The 25,970-nt window shown below is 37.6% G+C and overlaps 1 protein-coding gene across 11 annotated transcripts in view; it reads right to left on the reverse strand.

The window, feature by feature from the left end:
- Nucleotides 1-25,970, reverse strand: part of Nrxn3 (neurexin 3) — a 1,484,695-nt gene that overhangs the window by 936,943 nt on the left and 521,782 nt on the right. For 9 of the 11 annotated variants that reach the window (XM_077800323.1, XM_077800324.1, XM_026401081.2 and 6 more), the window contains 2 exons: nucleotides 14,799-15,002; nucleotides 8,607-8,633 (listed from right to left, as the gene is read on the reverse strand). In XM_077800323.1, coding sequence (XP_077656449.1) covers nucleotides 8,607-8,633; nucleotides 14,799-15,002 — 231 coding nt within the window. The remainder of the gene's footprint in view (nucleotides 1-8,606; nucleotides 8,634-14,798; nucleotides 15,003-25,970) is intronic. The other 2 variants (XM_077800321.1, XM_077800320.1) reach the window with 1 other exon arrangement.

The raw sequence follows: 25,970 nt of genomic DNA on the forward strand, positions 1-25,970 counted from the left end.
TTTGCTCCAAATTATAGCACCTGAAATCTCAGCTGTTGAAAGAAGAGCAGGTGGCAGCTTGCCTGGCTCCAAGCAGGTGGTCAGAGGCTGGAGGGTAAGTCAAACAGAGCAGAGCAGACTGAACACAACCACATAAAGCAAGGAAAACACCCTGACAAGTGGACCAGAATCCAGTCTCCACACAGGGAATCCACAGATGGTAAGAACAAAACAGAATAAAACAAGAGGCCCATTCTGTTGATCTGAATGTTGAGCTAGCTTTGGAAAAAAAAAAAAACCTGGGACTCTTGTATGGATTTTAGAGACAGAGTTTAGAGACAGAAGAATTCGAGGTCCAATTTCTCTAAGAGAAACAAGGAATGCAAAGGAATTTTCCCAGTCAGTGAGACTTTCTACTGCATTTTTTCTTGGGAATCCACAATATAAATCCCTAAAGCTGACATCCAGCACATGAAATCCTGTTAAATTGTCAGTAAATGCTCATGGAATAAGTAAAAGAGGAATGAGAAAGAGAGACACATAATATTAAGAGATACTTATTCATCTTGCCCTTATGAAATTTTCCTTACTTCAATCAAACCTGGCCAAATCAGACTTCATGGAAAATTCTTCATTTTGTCCCTCCATCTCATATTTTACAGAAAAAGGAATATGTATTCTTTCAGAATATTAGGGATTAAAGGAAAAATTCATCCTTCAGTTAATTTTCTTCCTTTTGGAATGACAAAAAGACAAAAAGTTGTAGTGTGCATTTTTTATGAGAGAATTGTATAAATAATCGGTCGAGATGAAGGGACAGATACAATTTATTATCTCACTGAGTTAATGACTTCATATATTGAGCATATACTATATCCAATGTAGTTTTAGGTGAAACAAATCACACAATGACAGATAGCAATGTGAAAATCTTAGGTTACACTGGTATATACATATATGTATATCTCCAAATCAGCACATTCTCTTTCACACTATATCCAAACCATGTGCACTAATTGTACACATACAGCTGTGATTAATAAGGACTTCTGAGTCTCCATACTGCTTCTCTTGCCTGATAGCTCACAAGTGAATGTTAACAAATTGAAAAGGTATTCGTCTGTTTTTGAGATGTTCAGATAGAGAAATCTCACTCCTTTATATAGCAATCTTTCCTAGAATTCAGCAATTTCATTTACATCTGCATATCTTGGGAGGACTTGTGCTTTCAACTGAAGTCTATTTTCTCTTCCTTTGCCATTTCTGCTGCTTCTTCCTTTGAGGGGACAAAGACAACTGTTTCAGAAGTCGCTTATGTATAATTTAACTCCTCAAGCTCACATTCTATCTACTCCTTAATTAGGTGCTCAAGCCCAATCTCTTTATCCCTTCTAAATTCCATATGAAGTGCAGATGTTAAAGTACCATCTTGAGCAGACTTTTCTATACTAGGTACTCACTGCGCACGGAGAAGTTAAACAAAAGATAACGTCTTTGCGTCTCAGGGCCCAGGGATTATTTCAAAATCATAGAAACAGTGACATTAGTTAAAGCCACGCAAGGAGAAGTTTGTCCTTCTGTCAATGACTGTTTTAACCTGTTCTCAAAAAAGAACAACCCCAGGAGTTGGGGAGGGGTGGTACTGTAGTTCTAATTTCTAAATAATCATTAATTTTCTACTTCTCTGGACATCATGTATGGATCTGATGAGGACAAAACCACCGGCCTGTGACATAAGTGTCATTTCAATTATCCAAAGAGCCAGGTATGAATCTCAAACTTGTTGACTCATCACACTATGCTTCCACAAACTGATTGAAACTGAAGTACAAGTCTCCTAAGAGGAGGTCCACTCTTCTCTCCTCCTGGTGAACAAGCCCCTCTTTCTCATTATGGTCTGCATGAATGTGGTGACTTGCAAAGGCATAAAAAAGAATGCACCAAGGGACCCACACAGACAGTAATTTTCATAGCCAGAAGTCTATACTCTTGCTGCAAAACCCCTTATTTATGACTGTTTTGTTTTAGTTCCTATTTATATTTTATAAAATTGATATTAGAAAATCTGTGCATTTTAAAGAGAAATTTTTCATTTTAGAACACTATTAAGCTTTTATTAATATGATATCAGAGTCCCAAAAATAAGTACAGAAGAACTCATGAAGTCACATATTTTCATCAGTTCTGAGTTAACATCAAGTATTTGTTCAAAACAATGCACTGTGGGGGAAAAGAACTCCAACTTGACCTACAGATGATCTCATAGAAAGTCTTATTAGTAATGTTATTGAAGCAAAATCCAGTGAAACTCTGTGGTTTTGGAAGAGAGTTTATTATTGCCTAGGGTAATTGACCAGAGATAATAGGAACACTCATTTCATTGGCATCTATTAAGCTACTGAAAAGTATGTTTTAAGAATATATGGCTATGGAGTCTTGCTCAAGTACAGTTTCCCAAAAGCACCTTTTCACTTGAGATGCTGCAAGACAGTATCTATCATGATGGTCATCATCATTCCAGACTTGGCATATGTGCCACATTCTATTCTTAGAGAGATAGATACTATGACTACCCCATTTTACAACTGAAAAAAAACAAGAGTCAAAGTAACTTGTCCAAAGACACACAGCTTATGGGTAAAGATAAGAACTGAACTCAAAGTTACTGAGCTTCAGACACCCCTTTGCTCTTGGCAAATGCACTAAAGTGCCTCTCTTTACTGAGATTCCAATGCAGATCAATAGTGATACAGGAGAGAAATCATACAAGATTCGTATAGCATATTGCCACTTTTCTACAATATCCTTGATTATTAATTTAGGAACTGCTTCTTTAGTAAATTTCTATTAAAATATTTCTGGATAAGGAATCACCAACATTTTGAATAGCAATGGTCCCCCTACCTCTACCTGAGGAAGTGAAAGATGGAAGGAAAGGATATTGAGTGATAATGAGCTGTCATTGGACTATGTGACAGCAACATTTTAAAGAGCCTTATTTTTTAGCAAATGAATAAAAAGCTTGATGATATTTTACAAGGGTGAGGAAAAACAATCACTCATATTGTTGGTAGTAGTATAAATTTATACAACCTTTTTGTAGTGCAACTTGGCAATATCTTTTAATATTTATAATATACTTTCTATGGACCTAGCAATTCCACTTACAGGGATTTATCCAACAGATATTCCTGTATATATGTGCAAAGACTAATGAACAAAAAGATACATTTTTCTAACTTTTTATACCATTTTGTAAACAGGTGAAAATTTAAATATACATCAATGGGGTGCTTATTTATTAAAATCTATTGCCACAAAATGGAATATTATGTAATATTCTTTCATGGAATATTCCCTAAGACAGTTGAAGTGGAAAAAAGTGGAGGGGTTTGTTAATATTTATGTCAAGAAGGAGGAGCAGAAGAACATGATTATAAATATATGTTACATACTTTGAATCTATCTGTAGAATTATGCAAGAAAAACTGGTAATTTTTGTTGCCTCTCAAAAAGGGTGTTGCAGTACTAGCATTAAGAGCAGATGGTAGAAATTTTACTACTTTGTCTTTTGTTCTGTATACAACTTTTACCTATTTAAAAATAAAACCAATTGAAATTAATATTTATTAATCAGGCTTTGAGAAAAGTTGGAGGATAATCATCCAGTGTGAAGATGGAAATTTTAAAGAGTGATGCTCATAATTTGACAGACAGATGACGCACTATTATGCACAGGATTTTTTTTGCTTTGTGATTTCCCATCTCCACTAAAACTAAAAAGATAAGTGTCTGAGTCTTGGAATGGATAGCAATGGAGGTCTACAATTTCCTTCCAGGAAGACTCTCAAGAGTGAAGAAATTAGGCTTTTAGGTTGGTGTGCAGCAAGTATTTCTGAGTTAAAGGGATAAACTCAAGAATTGAGCTCTGAGAGTCTCAGATAAAGCAAGCCTAAAGATGAAATCACATGTTCTGATAATATAGAGAAGTCAGAGAGAGAAAAAGAAAGAGAAGAAACCCCAAAGTCTGGTATAGTAAATTGAAGCTCATGATGATACGCCTAAATAAAGCTAGAGTCACACACACAGCACTGACTTTGCCAAAACACTGGAGACAGTCTGCCCAAAACCTACAGGCAGAGGTAAAAGACAGGAATGAGGCAAGCAGGGGCAAGAGGAGGAATGTCCAAGCCCCTCCAGCAGCCTCAGAGATACATGGAGACATCAAATCTTGTCTTACCTACATCTCTGAGGTGGTCCCTCTATGATGATGCAAAGCTATCAGAATTTATGCAAAGTAGATGGAATCACCAAAGTCTTCTCTGACACAATCAGCTCCACCATGGCACCTGAATATCTTAAGGTCTGTATATTTTTAATGGCATTCTATTTCTTTTCCCATTCATGTATAAGAAGGAAAAAGGATCCTTGTTGCAGAATGATCCGTTAGACTTCAGGGTCATAGGGATTGGTGTGAGAGGTAGGGTTTGTACATATCCCCAAATAATAAAGCATATGCGTTCACTCCCTTTTTAGGGACATTAAGAAAATGTCCATATTATGGAGGAGTTAGCCTTTGAGAGAAGGAAGAGTTGACAAAAAGAGTGGGAAAATTGGTACTCATTAATGTAGGTTTACTCTATTTATTCACACAATAGCCACATTGAGTTAATATGAGCTTATTACATTTACTCATTCATTCGTTTATTCATACTGTACATCACTTGAAACATATGAAGGGACTGGGAATAGTCACAGGGCAGGGTCACAATCAGACAAGGTTAAAGCAAACCATTGTCCATGCTTCCATTTCAGCAAACACCTGAGATCAACACAGACAGCATTACCTGTTTCCAGTACTGCACGCCTCAGAGGTTACTGTCAGCCTCCTGTGACTGGAACCATGGGAAGAGGTGATTTCCTCCAGGAATTCTCTAGAAAGCGTCCTTGTTTTTGTTAGCAGAGTTCCAGGTCAACCTGGAGTTCAATCTACCCTGATGGCTGCCAAATCTTGGTCTTTTGCATTTTAAAGATAAACTCTAAGCTAAAACCTTTTTTATTAAATATATTTAAGTACAGTCTTGCCAGCAATGTCCTCCATTCAAACAAAGACCTTGCTTTGCCCACACTCTGATAGGTTTGATGATAGGAGCAAAGGAGGAATTCATGGTGTGTGATTCTTAAAAGAATTTGGAAAGTAAGAAAAGGAAGATTTAGAGTGAGTAATGATAAATATGCCTCAAAACTGCCCTGTGCTATGGCCAGTTGTTTTTTCCCTATCTTAGGAGATCAGTTTTCTTTCTCATGCTCTTCTCTCCATTAAATACTGTCCCCTGATCCCTTGGAAGCAGCCATTTCCCAGAATAACACTGTGGTAGATGAACAGAAAAAAAAAGTAACTGATGTCATTCATTATTTTATCAGAGTTATTTTTCAAAGGACAGGTATCCTAAAATAGAGTTACTGAAAAGTTTACAAACTTACATTCAGACTTCACTTGGGCTTAATTCAGTATGTCCCTCCAAAGGGTGGGGTAAAGCTATGTTTTAAAATGTGAGCAATGCACACTCTGATTTCTGTTGAAATGACAGCAGGAGACAAGGTTGAGGGGTGAGAAGAAAGCCCCTCCCTCTCAAATCCAGGCTGCAAATCCATCTTATTTCCTCTGTACTCACAGATAACAATCTGGTAAGTGCAAAGACTTACATCCCTATTACGGAGACATCCGAGTTTGTGCTACATAGACTGAGCTATGAATTCTAAGAGTCAATGAGAAGAGGGATTTAGAAGTTCTAATCACTTCTACCCATTTTCTCTGTTAATTTAGTCTTCTCAAAATATTCCACCCAAGTGACAGTAATGCCAGCAATGGAATAGACAAGATAAGCAATTAAAAGGAAATGTCTTTGAAATTTTCCTTTTTTTTTTTTAAACCTTAAAGAGCCATGCTTGTTTGCATTCTGATGCATAATATATTAGTTTGGTTTCAATTTAAGGTTTTATTCCAAGTCAACAATTAAAATTGACTTCAGGAAATATGTATCACATCTATTTCATGACTCCACATAACCTTGGATACATTTTGATATATTTATGCACTAAAGGTCTTTGATCAGTTTGAAGGACTGAGATTGTTTTTTTCCCCTTCCTCTAATCAACCACTGTCCAGCCAGTGGAGACTATACCACTTCTCTGATGCTCTCAACAGAATTAACTATCTTACCATGTTGAATGTTTCTCAAGAGATTTTTTTGTTTTTCAATGTGATTTCCAACATCTAATCTTGACTATCTACCCTGCATTCAAATCGGGTACAGTCTGAACTGTGGTCAAATTCAGCTAACATATCTGTGCTGGCATATTTTCTTCTCAACGCTGTCTAGAAAATATTGTGTCAGGTTCAGGAAACCTGCTGTCATCTGTGTCACCGTCTCCCCAGGAGTGGGAATCCTGAAACTTATCTTTGATGACTTTCCATGGCTGATCACATAGAGAGTGTGGAAGTGACTCTATAAGGAAGTGTGGGTGGCACAGCAAAAGCAAGTCCTGTCATCTGATCAAATCACCCCTGGGTCCTCTGTTCTCCAAGTCAGTCTCTGAAGCCAGAGAGGCTACACTGGGACTGTCCACCTTCATCTCAGCTTGACTCTGGTTTCCTTCTGAAACCCAGTATAAAAGGAGTGGATAAAGCTTTCCACAGAGATGCTATACAAATATATATATATATATTAAAGAAGCTAGGCACAAATGACTATGTTTATATGAACTACCCACAAAAGGCCAATTTATAAAAATAAACCACACCAGTAGTTGACTAGGGCTAGGAGCAGGGACTAACTACAAATGAGCACAACAGAAAATCAGAGGGGTGAGGGTGACTTTCTAACACAATTGTGGTTATGTTTGGACAACTCTGTACGTGGTAGGCTTATGACGGGTGAATATTGTGGTATAAAAACTGTACCTCAAAGCTTCAAAAAACAAAACAAAATCCTCCAAAAATAGAAAACTCAGACTTTGCAGAGAAAGTATGTTTCAGTTAGGCTTTTAATGATCTAATTATAATGAGAAATTTCAGGCTAATTAGAAATATTTAAACACAGCAAAATAAGACAATGCTGAAAATAACCACAAGTAATGCCAACACATGCATAAGGCACTCTAGGAAAGGTTGCTTATACAGATTTTGAAATTTTTTTCTTTTTCTTTTGTTAATTTATATGGAACATTTGCCCATAAAATAGAATTGGGCTTCCATAGTTTGTCATTCTGATAACAGATCTTCTACCAAAAAAAGAACTTTGAACTAGCACCTGTGAAAGCTCTAATAGGAATCAACAAGGTAAATGAAATATAGGAGTTGGAATATTTTCTTTTTTTCCCCTCTCTACTTTTGTTCCTCCAAAAGGACCACAGCAAAGAAAGAACAACAACAAAAAGATGAGCTAATACTGAGAATTCTGTGCACTATATGTCCACTTAAGATGATTTTTCTCTTCCTATGCACAATGAGACTACATTTCCCAGCTTCCTTTACAACAAATGAGAATATAATGGACAGAAGGATGTATGTCACTTCTGGGCAAAGCACTTACTCACATTGCTACCCAGGCTCTCTCTTTCCTATGGATTCAGCAGGGAATAAAAATCTCCAAGGGGGTGGACCCACCTCATGGAAGGGCCCTGAATCCCTGAGTCACTTTTGAAGGAATCTATTTGTTGGAGTGTTACAGCTGGCATGAGACTGCCTTAACAACTCTCTAACTGCTCTAACTTTCTGTCTTTTGTTGAGACATTGGGATTTTGTGGTTGCTTGTTGGAGCAGTGAGTAGTAATGAGCCTGACTGCTACATGCTAACACTCAAGCATGTTCTTTACTTTTCTCCTTGTCTGGTCTAGGCCTGTTCTTCCCTCATTCCTCTTTCCTGTTTATCTTCCTCTTCCCCTTTCTCATCAACTCTGGTTAACATTCATTTCTGGGCAGAGGAAGAAATAACATGAATAGTTTCCAGATTATATCTTACAGGAGCCTTCTTCAAGAACCAGGACATCTGGATGGCAGTCAGCAATTCCTCCTTATTAGTAGAGCAAGTCTCAAGCCTTTGGTTCAAATATCACACCAAGGGCAGTTGTTTTGCCCACCCACATAAGAAACCCCCGGTAGCCCCATATGCCAGGAAGGAGATGTCAGAGTTGGCAGCCACTTCTGGGTCATGAACTCTGCTTTTATCACCTGAAGTTTTTGGTAGTGGAGAAGTGCATGTTGGTTGCTCTAAGACTTTCTGTTCACCCCAGGGGGTGATTTCCCAGAGACAACACATTGCCATTTCAAGTCATTTTCCAGTGATTTCATTATCCATGGGCCCTTTTCTCCTTTTCTGCATGTAGATCAAATGCAAGAAAAGAAGAGGGGACCTACCCCGATTCAGAAACCACATCCCAGTCATACTCAGCCCTTACCATCAGCCCAGCCCTCCATCTTGTCAATCCCAGTTCCCCCCAACTCCATTGTCAAAAAATAAAATAATTCAAAGAAAAAACAGCTCATAAAATAGTAAACAAAATAAAGTCAGTTTTTTTTCTATTTTTTTTTTAAAGAACAAAATGAAACTTGAGGGAAAACTTACTGGAGTTACAGTTTATCCTGATACAGTCTAGATGGGGAAAAATAAATGAAAGATGAAATTGCATCCTTCAAGGTAACAGCTGCAGACATCCAAAAACAATCAGTCCACCCTTCCGGGGACAGACACACGCAAGAAATGTGGCCATTTTATATATACACAGTATGTACAAGTTTAAGGGTGGGTGTATATGTACAGTATATTATTTAGTAAAGTTGGATACATATATATATACACACACACACATATATATATATACACATATGTATAGAGATATATACTGGTATACATATATATCCACAATAGACACCAAGCATGTTTATTTTTTTCCAAAAGCCTATTCATTTATAGAAATTATTCCAAACCTGCACTTTGAAATATTAATTTGTTAAACTTGGAAAATTAGGCAAAATTTCCCCCACCAAATGCAAATTATATTCTATTTCCCCCTACAATTTACATTCTTAAAATTTAACTTTAGAAGTAGCATGAATGCCATTTTGATTATTCGTGTTCCAAAGAGACATCTCATCAGTCTGACACATTGTATCGTTTTTTAAAAAAATCAGTCCTTGAATTTTCTCAGTGCAGTATTTAACCCTTTCTCTTTATCTAAAAACAAATGCCCTCCACCCTCTCCTTAGGTCCCGAATGCTACAGAAATTTGTAAAGGCAGACTTGCCATCACCCTTAGAGGCAAGGAAAGGGTTAACACCACCTGGTCATGTCCTGTCATAAAATGGCCACTTGCAAACAGCTAACCGCACAAACACCCATCCCAGATTTTAGAGAGGTGGGGTCATTGGGTACAGGGCAAGAGGAGTTGTAGGATATTGTCATAATCAATTTGGCTTTTCTGATCACTGCTGCTTCAAAGGCTTCCAGACCAACCCACTCACAAAGCCCATCTCTGTCTTCCGGCCTGAATGCCCAGGCGAAATCAGAGGCCTTCAGCATTCAGGGGGAAGGCAGGGCAGGCTTGTGTGGAGGAGGTCCTGGGCACCTTTGACATCCTGCCTATTTCACTCTCTGCATCTTGAGGAGAGAAAATTCTTTAGTTTTGGTTTTGTTTTTTTTTGTTGTTGTTGTTGTTGTTTTTTCTAATGGGAAAGAAAGGGGAAAAAAATCAAATTGTCCTGATAACCAGAAAGGAATTGTGTGCCAAGTGATCAGAGTGTTCATCATTTTATTAATCTCTACTTAAGAATCACAGGCACACTCACTCCATAAAAATTCCTGAGTCGAGTCAGTGGGTATTGGTAGGGGCTCGGGCAGAAATGGCTGGAGAAATAGCTTGTTGCCAGGTAACAGCTGTCAGACTGGACGGAAGTTTGGTTTATGCTGTTGGAAATTTCAGTGATAATTTGTGTGAAGCCAAACATTAAAAGGTAGAAATTAAATGATAGGAAAAAAGGCAGAATGGTACAGGGAAAAGAACCTTTGCCAACTATGCTCTCCTGCTGGTGAAGGTTGACTCAGTACATTTTAGAGGAGTTCTGGAGGGTAATGCCACCATGTAAATGTCACAAAGGAACCTGTTCTAATCAAGCATGTGAAAATGGAAGCAGTGGCCTCCAGCAGGGAAGAGTGGAAAGCAGGTGAAAATCCAGATAGGAACAATTCACAATACCCAGTCATTCTGAGGGAGGAGGCGGGCAGCTTATCTGTTCCCCAGAAGAACATCTCTTGAGAAAAATCTGGGTTTGGTTTCGTGCGGTTAGGTTTGTCATGTGTCGTCAACCGCAACAGAAAAGTGGGAGCAAACAGCCCTGGAGCAACCGGTACGATCACCAGACAGAGGAGGCCATGCCCCTGAGGGGACCAGGGAGAGGGAGGGCAGGCATGGGGAGCAGGTGGGACTTCAGCTATCGGCTGCACCTACCATCACCCAAAGCTGGAGCAAGGCCCCTCTCTAGAGTAGTGAAGAGGGAGAGGAAATCCATGACTGGGCATGCTCAGGAGAGAGGAGCCAAGGAGCAGGCCCCAAGTCACAAATCTAAGAAGTGGCTTTCTGCTTTGGTGTCTGTGCAGCTGCATATTTTATTGTCAGTTAAGAATATTGTCTAGGGAGAAGTGCTGGGTTAGCCTCATCCCTCTAGGTCATCCAAATGGTTTCATGACATGTGAACCGTGCCTAAACCATGAGAGGACCTGGGTTTTCCAAGACAGCAGTCAATTTGTTTAAGTCAAGACAAGAATTATTTTGTTACTTAGCCTGAAGAATTAGTGGTTTGGGGAGAAAAATCTTCTTCACGAGCTCTGAGTCTATGTTTGTGTTAGTGAGGATATATACTTTAATGAAAAAAAATGAGCTGGGAGAATTGGCCCAGGATGGCCATTTCCATTAGATCTATCTTTGGTAGCAGCCAGACTTAACTCTACCTGAAAAAAATCCTGCCTGAGTCTTGGCATGACAGTTGAGGTGTGTGTTTATGTATGCATTTGGTTTTTTTGTTTGTTTGTCTGTTTGTTTTGTTGTGTACATATGCAATGTCTATTTGTTTAGTTTTTTGTTGTTGTTTCATTTTAGCAAATGAAGAAAAATATCATTGTCCATATTGATGAGCTTTGGGCTGAGTGTGAAAGAGATGAATGTTTCTAAAAGTTGTATATTTTCAATAATGTATAAAACAGTCGTCAGCAAGGCTAGAGGGAGAATATCTGGAGAATTTCAATTCAGTGAACCAAACTGCCGCACACTGCCCAGAACCTCCACCATGGCAGAAGTGTTTCTGGCTCTCTGCTGAGGACCCTGAAGGCTATACCTCCTGCAGGTTTCTTTTTTCTGTAGTGTGGCTCGATTAAATTGAGCACCGAGGGGAAAGGAGATCTCCCTCTAGCAGGTTACAAAGGTGACCATCATGAAAGCAGTTTGAAGTCATTAAGAACATCATATCATCGATCCACAATATTGACCTGTAGGGTTTATAGATAATCCATAATGATCTAGCAGTTTAGAGGCAGGAATTATAGTCCAGCTACCAACTTTTGGCATAAGCTTTGAAAAGTCATATATTTCTTGCTTGTTTCACATCTGTAAAAGTCAATGTAAAAACATTTTTGTGATTTATCTCACAAAATTATTAAGAGATTAAATTAAGACAAGGTCATTTAAACTTTCAACTATACTCTAATAATGAAACATTGCTATTGTATTTTTTAATAATCAAGGAGAAAAATATGGTTGATCAGTAGCCAACCTCACAACTTTTAAAAACATGTTGTGTAATGCAAGATATTCTTCCTCACACCTGCTATTATCACAAATGGCTGTTTTCAGAAAACAAAGGCCTTAGAAAATCCTAGTCTCATTGGCATGTAGCGATAGGTTACATCAAAGGAACTAGGATTTTCTACCATAAACTTATATAGGTGAGCACTTTGAAATCGATAGTAATTTCATCTGTGCATGTGCTATAAAACCAAGATGTCTTAAATGCAATAAGAGAACAAAGGGATCATTTGAAGTTTGGGGGATAGCTTGTGAATGCAAACTTTGCTTGGAGATGTTTTCTTCTATAATCAAGAAAAAAAAGGAAATGTAAATTTGTAGCAGGAAGAAAGAAAATGCTTATAAAGGTGTGTCCTTAGGAGACAGAATAGAGAAAACATTGGTCAAAGCCTGATTATGAGAAGGTACATGTTCACAAGCACAAAAAATTGAAATTTAGCTTTCTTTTTTTAAAATATTTTTTTAAATTGCCAATTGACCTTTACTTTATGTATTTATATGTGTTGCTGAGAATTGAACCCAGTGCCTTGCACATGCTAGGCAAGCGCTCTACCACTGAGCCACAACCCCAGCCCTAAAATTTAGCTTTCTCATGTATGGTTTCAAATAAAGGTAAACCCAAAACAGCAGTTGTGATGAACCAGGGAAAAAGGAAAAAGGAAATGACGACTGCTTTTGGAGGACTGCTCTGCAGGGAGGGGCTATCTTTTGTCCAAGATGTTTTAACTTTGGACAAGTTAGATGGATGGTGTACTAAAAGAAGCCAAAAGGCCAAATTCTTTAAGAAAAGCACAGCTCCCAGACTTTGGTTACAGTTTAAAATAGAAAAAAGATTTGCTTCTAGGAATACACATGGGTCTATGACTAATTCTGAGTATGCGTGTGCATGTGTGTGAGTGTGTAAGATTCTCTCTCTTCCTTCAGTGGACGTCCCCTTTTGTCCTCTTTTTTCCTAAGACTTGTCACAGTTGACTTTCTAATCTTTACAAAACAACATCTAATAAGGAAAAACAAGTTGTCTGTTTAACGGCACGGGGTGCACTCCCCCAGCGTCCCACGGGGCTGATTCATCCTCATGGGCACATCCCTCTTTGACTTTGAACTAGAGGCAGAGATAGAAATTGTCTTCATCTTCTTTTTCTATAGGCTCGGTAGGAAATTTTTCTGTCTGTTTTGTTTTGTGCTTTATCCCTTCTGTTGTTTTCCAGAGTAGTAGGTGATCAAAGTTGCTGGTGGTTGGTTTTAGGTACTATAACCTTAAACTGATCTATTTAAGGTGGGGAGATGGTGTACGGAAGGGAAGATGGGAGGGACAGGGGTATGCCAGCCCCTGTCGGCTGCTCAGTACTCTCTGTTCACAAGGCTGTTTGCTATGCGGGCCGCAGGCTTTGGGCCTTTGAAGGGTTGAATACCATCTTTTGATTTACCATGGTTGATGAGCAGGAAGATTGAGAACTCAAGAACACACATGAAAAGATCCAGCAGAAGAGAAAAACAAAACCTAAAATAACCGAACACATACATACACACAAACTAAAGAAAACCAAGAAACACAGTGACAACAGAAATCAAATGAGGTTGGGCAAGAGAAAGGGCATAGTGTTGTAAAAGCTGCAAATGAGAAGGAAACACACAAAAAGACATAACTAAATAAGCCACTGCTCAAAACAGTCCTCTGTTTACTAGAGATTTTAGAATTACAGCGTAGGCATTTTGCAAATATGAGGAGTTGACCTGACAGTGAATAGGACTGGTGTGGATTCAAAGTTCCACCTTCCCACCAGGCCTTCTTGAACTTGCCATGGTCTTAAATCTAGTACATTTGTCCCTCGTGTCATCCCTGGACCTTTAACAAGCTGCTCCACTGAAATCTTTATAAAGGAGTTCGGTATCCAAACACATACTACACAGGCAAATAAATCCATTAGCTTGGAAAGTTTGAACCCAGTTATAACACTAACCCTGTCAGCACTGGGCATTGACTTTCTGCTGAATGGAAAGATCAGAAAAAATGATTGGTGGGTTGTTTCTTCCAAAACCCAAGGCCCCCATTCTCCACTAAAGATCCATTAAAATCCAGTAAAGAGAGTAAATAGCAGGAGAAAATGTGAGGCCATCGAAGAATTTTCATGGTACTCATTCTAGGTGACTGTGGTCAAAGAATAGATCCTATCCCAAGAGAACTGAAGTCGTCATACTTTTTCAAATGTACTGTAAAATTGATATTCATTGTACAGTGGAATTTGTAGGTTACAATGTGAGGTCACAATCTTTTCCTAAAGGGCTGCTGAGAAGTGGTTAAGAGTGTTGGGAAGGAAAGTGAGGTTCATAATTAGGGGGCACATTTTCCTTCCACATGTCAGAGACTCTCAACTTTGGGAAACATATTTTCAACGAGACCAAACAAACATCTGACTTGTCTTTCAAGAAGAAAGAATCAGGAGACCTCATAATCTCTAGGGCTATCAGAATTCTTAGTCTCAATAATCTTCTGGAGCTGGACATGATGTGCTTCTCATCCTGCTGATGTCCTTAGTCCTCTTAAACCCAACCTTACATGTTGCCTCTTCTCCTGCCCCTTCTGTGCCCTTGGTGTTGACTGTTTTGAGGGGTGACCAAGGAATTGGACTTAATGGGAATATGATTGATCAAAAGATGGACCAAAGTAGCGTGTTTTACACAAAGCTAAACGATTCCAAAAAACCAAGAACGGAAACTTAGAAAAACAAATAATCTAGTAAAAGAAACCACCACTGTCAGAAACCAGAAATTGACATCAAAACCTCATGCAGAAACAAGGAGAAGGTTTTTGTTGCTGTTGGGTTTTATCCTTGGTCTATTAAACAAGAGGTGAGCAGCTAACTTTCAAGAAACAAACAAAGAATTCAATCAAACCAATGAAAATCAGAAAAGAAAGGGAAGACAAGCCCAAACAGAGTAGCAGAGGGTCCTTCATACGATACCTAAGTTAACCATGAGCTTGACGCGACCCCCATCGAGCTCCAGGCGCAGCGTGTCAGCAGAGTCCCTGGAGGTAGTAGCCACCAGGAGCCCGTAGGCTCGCTGGGACATGAAGCGGAAGGACACATCCTCAGCCTCAGTGTGCATGACCATGGGCATGATGATCTTCATGTACATGCTGCCGTCGTAGCTCAGGATGGACGCCTCTGCCAAAGAAGAATGGAGAAGGTTGTTAGCTTGAAGGATGCTACAGTCTCACATACCCCTTTGCATCCAGGCTGAGTAGAGAGGGCACCAAATTTGTAGCCAGGGGAAAAGTATTTGATCGACTTCTGTGGTTGCTGCCTTTTAACTGTGTGACCTTGGGCAGAACACCTAAACTCTGAGGCTCTATTTCCTCATCTGAAAAGTGCATATGACAGTATGGGTACCTGCCCTAGGATGCTCACAGACTTGCCAAGAGTATCAAATTAAACACTGGATGTGAAGGTATTTTGCAAAAGGGAAAATGCACCCACAAAGAGTAGTAATTGTAATGTTGGATGTCCTAGATGAAACACAGATCTAAAAAACAAAACTGAATCCCTGTAACTATTTTTACCGAGAGTAGGAGGAGAGCAGACATTTATAACCACTTGAGCAAGCAGGTATTGGCCATAGAGCTTCTAGAAGGAGGAATAGGCAACAGCATCAGGCTAGCGCCTAGACCATCCCTCATGGCCAGGCACTGTGAGAGGTGCTCAGACCATTCAAAGAAGATTGAGAGAGCTAGACCTAGAGCAACAACAATAAAAAGTTAATGGCACCCATCAGAAACTCATTTTGCTTGTGTTCAAATAGAACTTCTATAAGGAAGAAAGGAAACACTTATATTTGATGCATCCTTCAGTACTAGTATGATGTTTAGAAGACCTCAACCTCCACCCCTATATGACATCTCAAAGCTACAGTGTGGGTCCATTGTTACTGTTTTCAAACAAGAAAACCAAGACTCTTAGAAGGATATGTTATTGTTCCAAAATCACACAACGTGGGTTGTGACACAACATACCTGATATCAATTCTATTTTATAACCCATGATACTCATCGTGTAAAATTAAAATTTAATCATGCAATCAGCAAATATTTTCAGAGAACCAGGAAGCAACTATCATTTGCATTCACATGAAGCCAGCTTGTCACTGGGCTCAGCACCTGGCACTAGGTTCTTTATTAAATATTTGCTGTCAGACAATTGCTACTTGCATGTGCTGTGTTGAAAACACAGGTGAAACAAAGTCCTTGTTCTAAAGGTAGACATATCATGTACAAATAACTTTATAAACATAAAAAATAGTTAAATGACAGAGGAAAGGTATAAAATGATGGTGATGGCATTCAGAGGAGAGTTTGAGCAAGTCTTGGGAGATGGGTGGCATTTGTGATGAAAGAAATGAGGGCATCACATTTGACAGCACATACTAGAGAGCACGTCTACAGACATAAAAGAAAGAAAGAAGGGGATTCTAAATAATTGCAAACAATTCAATTTAACGCAAACTTAAGGAATATATTTGGAGAAGTAGAGTTGGCCTTCTATATACATAGATTATACATCTATGGATTCAATCAACCTTGGGTTGAAAATATTTGTAAAAATTATATGTGTATGGGCTGGGGATGTGGCTCAAGCGGTAGTGAGCTGGCCTGTCACACGTGCGGCCCGGGTTCGATCCTCAGCACCACATACAAACAAAGATGTTGTGTCTGCCGAAAGCTAAAAAATAAATATTAAAAATTCTCTCTCTCTCTCTTTATAATTTTTTTAAATTATAATATAATATATAATATAATAACTACACAGAATTTACAGTATAAATGGGAATATAAGCAATTGTGTGTACAGGAGAATATGTATGGTTATATGCAAGCACTCCATCATTTTATATAAATACTTGAGTATCTGTGGATTTTGGTATCCACTAGGGTTCTAGAGCCAATCTGCCATGGATACAGAGGAGAAATCATCTGTGACAGTAGTTACAGAGGTCATTTGAGATTGAATAAAATCAATGTGCTTTGGTGGACCCTGGAAAGTAAGAGAGTAAGAAATTTTGAGAAGATACTATGATTTCATTCATTTGTACTGTGGGTCAGGCACTCAGGTGTTGAGGACATAACAATGAAAAACAGAAACAAATACTCCTGACTGAAAGTACAGAAGAAATTAAAACAGGGAGAGACAGGAGGCAGATAGACCACATGAGGATCCTAAAACAGCCTGTGCCATCACCCCATTGCACCCTGCCCTACTTACACAACACACAAAAGGTCCTGAAAAGTAATGTAAAGGCACCTGCTCAAATTCCTGGAAAGCAATCATCTCTCAGGTGAAACCCAGGTCATGCTAATAGATGTGCATCACAGTTTACAAACTCTAAAGACGATCACAGATAAAAGTTGCAGGCATCATCACAATAAAAGGCATATCATGAAGATCTGTTCTTAGATGGGAAACATAATCTATATTTAATACATGCTCCAGATGTGAAAGAAACATGTTTGCTTAGTGGAAAAGCAGAATCAAAATAAGGTTAAAGATGGTAGCTAACATTTATTGAACTCCTGCTGTTTTCTTGGTGCTTTCTAGAACTTAACATGCATTAAGAAGTCACTTAGTCTGAGGGGGTTTTCAAGATGGCAGAATAGAGGCAGTTGGGTTCCTGGCTACTCTGTGACATGAAACCAAGAAAGCAGACAGGCAGCTTCTCCACAAGGTGGGTGAATGAAAACAAGAATTGTGTGTGTAGAGGGGACTTTAGTGGAATTTAAAACTGGAGTTTAAAGCATACCAGAGCCACAGGAGGTTGGATATATTAAAAATAATGAAAAAGTCCCCAGCAGCACAGCTGCTACTGCAGCCGGGGCCAAAGGCACCAGCCAGAGTGGTCCCTCCATGAACATAGTAGAGGGATAAGGGAATTAAAGGAACCTTAATTTGGGGGAGGCCTGAGGCCTGGGTATGGAGTGTTTAAAGACTAAGAATATTGCCTAACAAACCTGAAAGGCATGCTGCATGCCATCCTTGTGCAGGGAATGAAGCTGCCATGTCTCCAGGCAGTGTGGGGAGGACAAAGGAAGGAACCATTTTGCAGCCACAGTATGGGGCCAGCAGGTAAAGGAGCCAATTCCTGGCAAACCTGAGCTTGGCCCAAAATATAGGCCCAATAAACACACAATGCACAACAGAGTGTGCTTAAGTGACCAGAAGAAAATCAAACATGGACAGAGGTTCACACAGGGGACAACTGGTCACAGAAACCTGACTCTATTCCTCCCCTTCTAACCCAGCCTGCTTGTATGACCCGCTGCTGTCTTCCATGGATACCAGAATAGAAGAAGTGAAAGAGAATGAGTTTAGAATGTATGTCATTAAACTGATCTGCAAAATAAAGTATAAGGAATGAAATCAGAAAGAAAATACAGAAAGCTAAAGATCACTTCAATATAGAGGCAGAGATTCTGAAAAAAATAATAAAAAAACAAGTAGAAATCCTCTAACTGAATAAAACAATAAACCAAATTAAAAATTCAACAGAAAGCATCACCAACAGACTAAACCATTTGGAAGACAGAACCTCAGGCACTGAAGATGAAATATATAATCTTGAAAATAGAGTTGACTATTTAGAGAAGATATTAAGAAACCATGAACAGAACTTCCAAGAATTATGGGATAATGTAAAATGACCAAATTTAAGATTTATTGGGATAGATGAAGACATGGAAATACAAATCAAAGGAATGCACATTTTTTTCAATGAAATAATATCAGAAAATTCCCCAACTCTAAAGACTGAAATGGAAAATCAAATACAAGAGGCAAATAGGACCCCAAATGGACAAAATTACAACAGATCCACACCAAGTTACATTATAATGAAAATGCCTAGTATACAGAAAATCTTGAAGACATCAGCAAATTTCTGGAGATATATGACCTACCCAAACTGAATCAGGAGGACATACAATTTTAACAGATCAATTTCAAACAATGAAATAGAAGACACCATCAAAAGCCTACAAATTAAGAAAATCCAGGAGTAGAAGAGAGATTCTCAAATTCTACTAGACCTTCAAAGAATTAGCACTAATTCTTTTCAAATTATTCCATGATAAAAAAGAGGGAACCCTTCCAAACTCATTCTAAGAAGTTAGTATCACCCTAATATCAAAACCAAAGAAAGACACTTCAAGAAAGAAAACTTCAAACTAATATCCCTGATGAACATAGATGCAAAAATTCTCAATAAAATTCTGGCAAATTGCATACAAAAACATATTTAAAATCTCACCACAGTCAAGTGGTATTCACCCCAGGGATGCAAGTTTGGTTCAACATACAGAAATCAATAAACAATAGACTTAAAGACAAGAATCATATGATCATCTCAATAGGTGCATAAAAAGCATCTGACAAAATATGGCACCACTTCATGTTCAAAACAATAGAAAAACTAGGGATAGTATAAACATACCTCCACATATTAAAAGATATATATGCTAAACCCAAGGCCAGTATCATTCTAAATGGAGAAAAATGGAAAATATTCCCTCCAAGAACTGGAATAAGATAAGGATGCCCTCTTTCACCACTTTTTTCAACATTATCCTTGAAAATTTAGCCAGAGCAACTAGAGAGAAGAAAGAAATTAAAGGGATAGGAGTAGGAAAAGAAAGACTCAAACTATCACTATTTGCCAATGACAAGATTCTAAATTGAGAAGATTAAAAAAATCCACCAAAAAACTTCCAGAACTAATAAATGAGTTCGGCAAAGTAGCAGCATATAAAATTAACACTCATAAATCCAATGTGTTTATATACATCAGTGATGAATCCATCAAAATAGAAAATAGGAAAACTACCCTATTCACAATAGACTTAAAAAAATGGGAAATCAATCTAATAAAAGAGGCAAAAGACCTCTACAATAAAAATTACAGAATACTAAAGAAAGAAATTGAAGAAGACCTTAAAAGATGGAAAGATCTCCCATGCTCTTGGATAGGCAGAATTAAAAGTGTCAAAATGGTTATACTATGAAAAGCATTATACAGATTTAATGGAATTTATATTAAAATTCCAATAACATTGTTCATAGAAATAGAAAAAGCAATCATGAAATTCATTTGGAAAAATAAGAGACCCAGAATATTCAAAGCAATCCTTAATAAGAAAAGTCAAGCAGGAGGCATCACAACACCAGACCTTAAATTATACTACAGAGATGCAGTAACACAAATGTCATGGGATTGGCATGGAAACAGATACATAGACCAATGGTAGAAAATAGAAGACACAGAGACAAACCCATATAAATACAGTTATCTCATATTAGACAAAGGCAACAAAAACAGGCATTAGCAAAAATATAGCCTCTTCATCAAATCATGTGGGGAAAACTGGAAATCTATAGGTAGCAAAATGAAATTCAACCCTTAGCTCTCACCCTACACAAAACTCAACCCAATGTGGATCAAAGACTTAGGCACTAAAACAGACACCCTGTGCCTAATAGAGGAAAAAGTAGGCCCAAATCTTAACCGTGTTGGCTTAGGAAATGACTTCCTTAATAAGACTCCTAAAGTGCAAGAAATAAAATCAAGAATCAATTTTAAATGGGATGGAATCAAACTAAAAAGCTTCTTCTTAGTAAAGGGAACAATCAATAATGTGAAGAGAGAGGTTATAGAATGGGAGAAAATCTTTACCACAGGCACTTCAGATAGAGCACTAATCTTCAGGATATATAAAGAACTCAAAAAACTCAACACTCAAAAAACAAATAACCCAACCAATAAATGGACTAAGGAACTGAACAGCTACTTCACAGAAGAAGAAACACAATCAACATACATGTGAAAAAATGTTTCAGCATCTCTAGGAATTAGAGAAATGCAAATCAAAACTACACACAGAGTCTATCTCACTCTAGTTGGAATGGCAATTATCAAGAATACAAGTAATAATAAATGTTGGTGAAGATGTGGGGGAAAAGGTTCACTCATACATTTCTGGTGGGACTGCAAACTGGTGCAACCACTATGAAAGCTGTATGGAAAGTCCTTATTCCTCAGTCTATACCCAAAGTTCTTACTACAGTGACACAGCCGCATCAATGTTTATAGCAGCTGAATTCACAATAGCCAAACTATGGGACCAACCTAGGTGCCCCTCAACAGACAAATGGATAAAGAAATTGTGGTGTATATACACAATGGAATATCACTCAGCTTTAAAGAAGAATGAAATCATTCCATTTGCAGTAAGTGGGTGGAATTGGAAAATATCATGCTATGTGAAATAAGCCAATTTCCCAAAGAACCAAAGGCTGCATGTTTTCTCTGCAATGCAGATGCTAATTAACAAAAGGTAGGGGGCTAGTAAAGAAGGTACTCTGATTAGACAGAGGGAAATGAAGGGAGGGGAGGGGCTATGGGAGTAGGAAGGATAGTAGACTAAAGCAGACATTATTACCCTTTGTACATATGTGATTATGTGACCTGTGGAGCTCTACATCATGTACAACCAGAAGAATGAGAAGTTATTCGCCATTTATGTATGATGTGTCAAAATGCATTATACTTTATGTATAACTAATTAGAACAAAAAATAATTAAAGTCACTTAGAACTCAAGAAGATCATGAGGAAGACAATATTATTATTTTATCTTATAGATACCAGGTCAGGCAGCTAATAAATGGCAGAGATGGGAACTGAATGCAGATAGTCTGATTCTCAAAGCTGTGCACCTAATCATCTGCCCAACTGTGGGAGAGCTATCCCAGGATCATGCCAATGTTTCTAAGCACCAATGCACATGAATAATGCTTCATATTAGAGTGTAGTGTTCTTGGGGTGAGGGCTGTATGTATGTATATACACACACATATGGCATGTTTGATGGACATAAAAAATTCTATACAGAATTTAACAAGAATTCCCGCATCACAACAATTTCTCGTATTAAACTTGCATAATATTTATAAATACACAAAACTGTACAAATAGAGCAATGAATATATTTCTAACATTCTATATAAATATGCACAATGTCTGTGTTTATATAATTACATATGCCACTAGTTGTCACTACACACCTTCTCCCATACACAATCACACACATGTAGATTCCTCTTCAAGAGATATTAGGATAATAAATGAGCCATGAAATTGTTTTCATGTATTCAATTTAAATACATCCAAAATTAATGGATATTTTTGTTCTTTTCAGAATATGTGTAGTGCAGAACATACATATAAATGAATGTGTCTTTTTTATTCTATTGGAAGTATCAGAGAATAAATATCAGGTGAGTATGTAGTTAAACCATTGATGGTTTGAAATCAACTGTGTATCCCAATGTGTGCATCTCTGTGCATTCTATTATTAGCCCAATATTTTTAAAGGAGTGTGATGAAGCAGAAAATTTAATATAGGATCAGTTGACACAAAAGCCATTCCTTGAATTCTTATGAATTTGCTTAAAAGATTTCAAACACAAGGACTGCCATGAATAGAACCCTACTTTTAGTGGGAAAATAAGCCTCCGTAAAGAACGGTTCTTCTTTCTTTAAATCTATCAGAGTGTTGAGTACTGATAGACCACATAATGGGATGTCCATACAATGGTAGCCAGTAGTTACCCTGTTTTGTTCCTCTATTTATTCTTTACTATTTCCTTTTGTCTTAAATGAATATTTTCTGGCATACTATTTTTAGTTCTTTTAATAATTTTTAAACTATACTTTTGAGCTACTTTTTTTTTACAAATTGCTCTAATGCTTATGTTTCTTAATCTATCAGAATATATGTCATCTTATACTAATTCTAGTAAAATAAAAAGACTTTCTTTTTATCTTTCAGTGCTGGGGATTAAGTCTACTATCATTGAGATACATCCCCAACCTAAAATATAGAAACTGTACTCCTACCTGGATCTCTCCCCTTCCTCCATTTTTGTGTTATTATTTATATTATACAAGCCAAATAATGCATTGCTATAATGATTACACTAGAAAAACATGTCTTTTTAAGAAGCTAAGAGAAGGAAGGAAAGCTCTGCTTATTCTTTTTTCAATTAAGCTTATTATTTACCATCTCTGATGCTCTTTATTTCTTCCTGTAATTTCAAGTTACTGTCTAATGTCATTTTCTTTTTCCAACATAGCTTCATTCATTTGGGTTTTATTGTTCAATATATGGCAATTCTGTACATTATAGGCATAATAGAATTTTGTAGATATTGTTTTATGCATTTGCTTTTCAAATCACTTAAGAAAAAAAAGAAAAGAAATGTGTAATTATACTGTGTTTTAGCATTATCCACACACTTACCTCTATTGGAGCTTTATTGGAGTTCTCTGGCTTTTTTTTTTTTTTGCATAAATTGAAATTAATGTCTGCTGTCACTTCCTTTTAACTTGGAGTTCTTTCAGTAATTCTTCTAAAGTAAGGATGCTAATAATGTGTACTCTGTTTTGGTTTGTTTGGGGATGTCTTTATTTCATCATTTTTTGAAAGACAGCTTTTCGGGATATAGGTTTACTTAGCTGATAGTTATTTTTCTTTCAGTGTATTGAACAACATCCCACTGCCCTTGGCCTCCATTGTTCCTAAAGAGGTGTCGGCTGTTAATGGACTTGTGGTGCTCTTGTATATGATGGATAATTTTTTTTTCTTTTGTTGCTTTCAAGACTTTATCTTTTACTTTCAACATTTTTATTATAATGTACCTGGATGTGGATCTCTTTGCATTGGACTTCTTGGATGTGAAGTTTGTTTTTCATCAAATTTGGGGAGTCTGCAGACATAATTTGAACATTTCCTATTCCCCTTTCTCTCTCTCTCCTTTCCCCATGGTTCTCCCATTATACAGGCATTGTTCACTTAAAGGTAGTTCCACACTTCTCAGAAGCTCTATTTATCTTATTTTTTTCTTTCTACCATTCAGATTTCATAATCTCCATTGATGTATCTTCAAATGTTCTTTCATTTGCCAATTCAAATCTACTGTTGAGCCCCTCTAGTGAATTTTTCATTACACACACACACACACACACACATACACACTATATATATATATGTGTGTATATATGTGTATATATGCATATTACATAAATATACATATTAAATATATACACATATTACATATATACAGATTACATATATACACATCACATGTTACATATGTATACATATTACATATATATGAATATCACATATGTACATATACATATACATATATATATATATATATATATACACATATATAAACACACATACACACACACACACACACACACACCAGGGATTGAACCCAAGGGTACTTAACCACTTATGCCCATCCCCAACACATTTTTTTTAATTTTTAGAATTTTATTTAAAGACATGATCTTGCTGAGTTGCTTAGGGCCTAAGTTCCTGAGGTTGGCTTTGAACTCACAATCCTCCTGATCATTTATACTTCTTAAACCCATCTTCTATTTGAAGATAGGCAGACATACATTGTGAATAATTCCATCTTTTATTAATATTCTTTATTTGATGAGTCATTATTTCATTTCCTTTCATTCTTTAAGCATAGCTTTCCTTAGTTCTTTGAAAAACATTTATAATAGCTATATTAAAGTATTTGTCAGTTAAGCCCAATATATAGCTTCCCTAAAAGATAGTTTTTATTGCATATATTTCTGTGTATGGGTCACAGTTTCCTATTTCTTTGCACATCATATAATTTTTGATAAAAATTAGACTTTCTACCTAAGACATTATAACAATTATGGATATTGACTCTCTATTTCTTGTTTGTTCATGTTTATTTACTTAGTGATCTGACAGAGCTAGTTCTGTGGCTTGTGTGAAGGTTCCTATGTCCCTGCTCAGATATTTCCCTGTTTCTCTTTTTGGTCCTACCTTCCTAGGTGCTGCCCCTGAATAAGTATGAACCACTTGCTGGTCAAATTATGTACTTCCATCTCCTTAATCAGGTAGATTTTTACCTTTTATCAGTTGGATATGTGTGACCTGGAAGCTTCTTTCAGAGAATTAATGATTTTCTCTCATGGTGAGCCAGAAACTAGGAGCTTGAAAATTATTTCCCTGTCACTCTGCATAGATTCAGCCTTCAATAAAAGAAGTCTTCCAGATCACCAGGGATGGGTATGATTTTATTTTTAAACCTGGATTCTGAGGAAAAGCCTAAGAGGAGCTTATTGTTCAGTCAGCACTTGTTGAGAAGTCATGCTTAAGTCCCTTGAATCCAAGAGGCTTTTCTTCCCTAGCTGATAGATCTCTATGTGACTTGAGAGTGCATTCAAATACGTCCCTAGGTCCTGCTCTAATTACTTCTGAGTATGTGCACACTAGCAAATGTGCACAACTTTCTAGACTCATAGGGGTGAATGTGATTACAGGAGGGCCCTTCCCTGGATTCTCTTTACTAAATGTCTGGATGGTTTGGCATTTTCTCATTGCCTATGGCATCATAGAATTACTTGCTCATTCAGAATTGCTTGCCACCAAGATATCTTTTGTTTTCAAGAAGCCCTTTCCCATAAATTTCTCTACACACTGTTCCTGAAAGTCTTTCCCCTGAGGCACAGTATGGAGCTCTCCCCTCTTACAGCCTCATCTTCTGCTCATCTTCCTCCTCATCTTTGCAGAACTTCTGCTCAATTGTACCCCATCTGAGTGAACAAACAATGGCCCACTTCTGAATGATGTTCCCCTTGTATTAGTAGGCACTGGGGGAAGATGGTAGACTCTAATCTTCTCAGCTTGCCCTTCCTGGCATAGCACCTCCTACCCTATGAGTAAGCTGGGACTGGAATAACTGGAACCCTAACATTGGCATTTCAGAATGTCTCAGTGAATGGGGGTGGGATAGGACAAGTGAGCCCCATGTATTTTTAGGGGTGTCTACCCAAAATGCTGCTTCTGCAGAATAGAGCTGGGGGACTTGAGAGGCACCAGCAACCTGCCCCTTCTGGGCTATAACTGTAGCCCTGGAAACTGGCAGAGCAGACAGAGAGTTATTATCTTCTTGGCTATACTCACCTGGAATAAAACTTCTATTAAAAAAGCAGAATTGGAGTAGATGCCAGGAGCAAATTGTAGTTTAAAGGTCA

Source organism: Urocitellus parryii, chromosome 6 (assembly GCF_045843805.1).
Source record: "Urocitellus parryii isolate mUroPar1 chromosome 6, mUroPar1.hap1, whole genome shotgun sequence".
In the NCBI taxonomy this organism is placed as follows: Eukaryota; Metazoa; Chordata; class Mammalia; order Rodentia; family Sciuridae; genus Urocitellus; species Urocitellus parryii.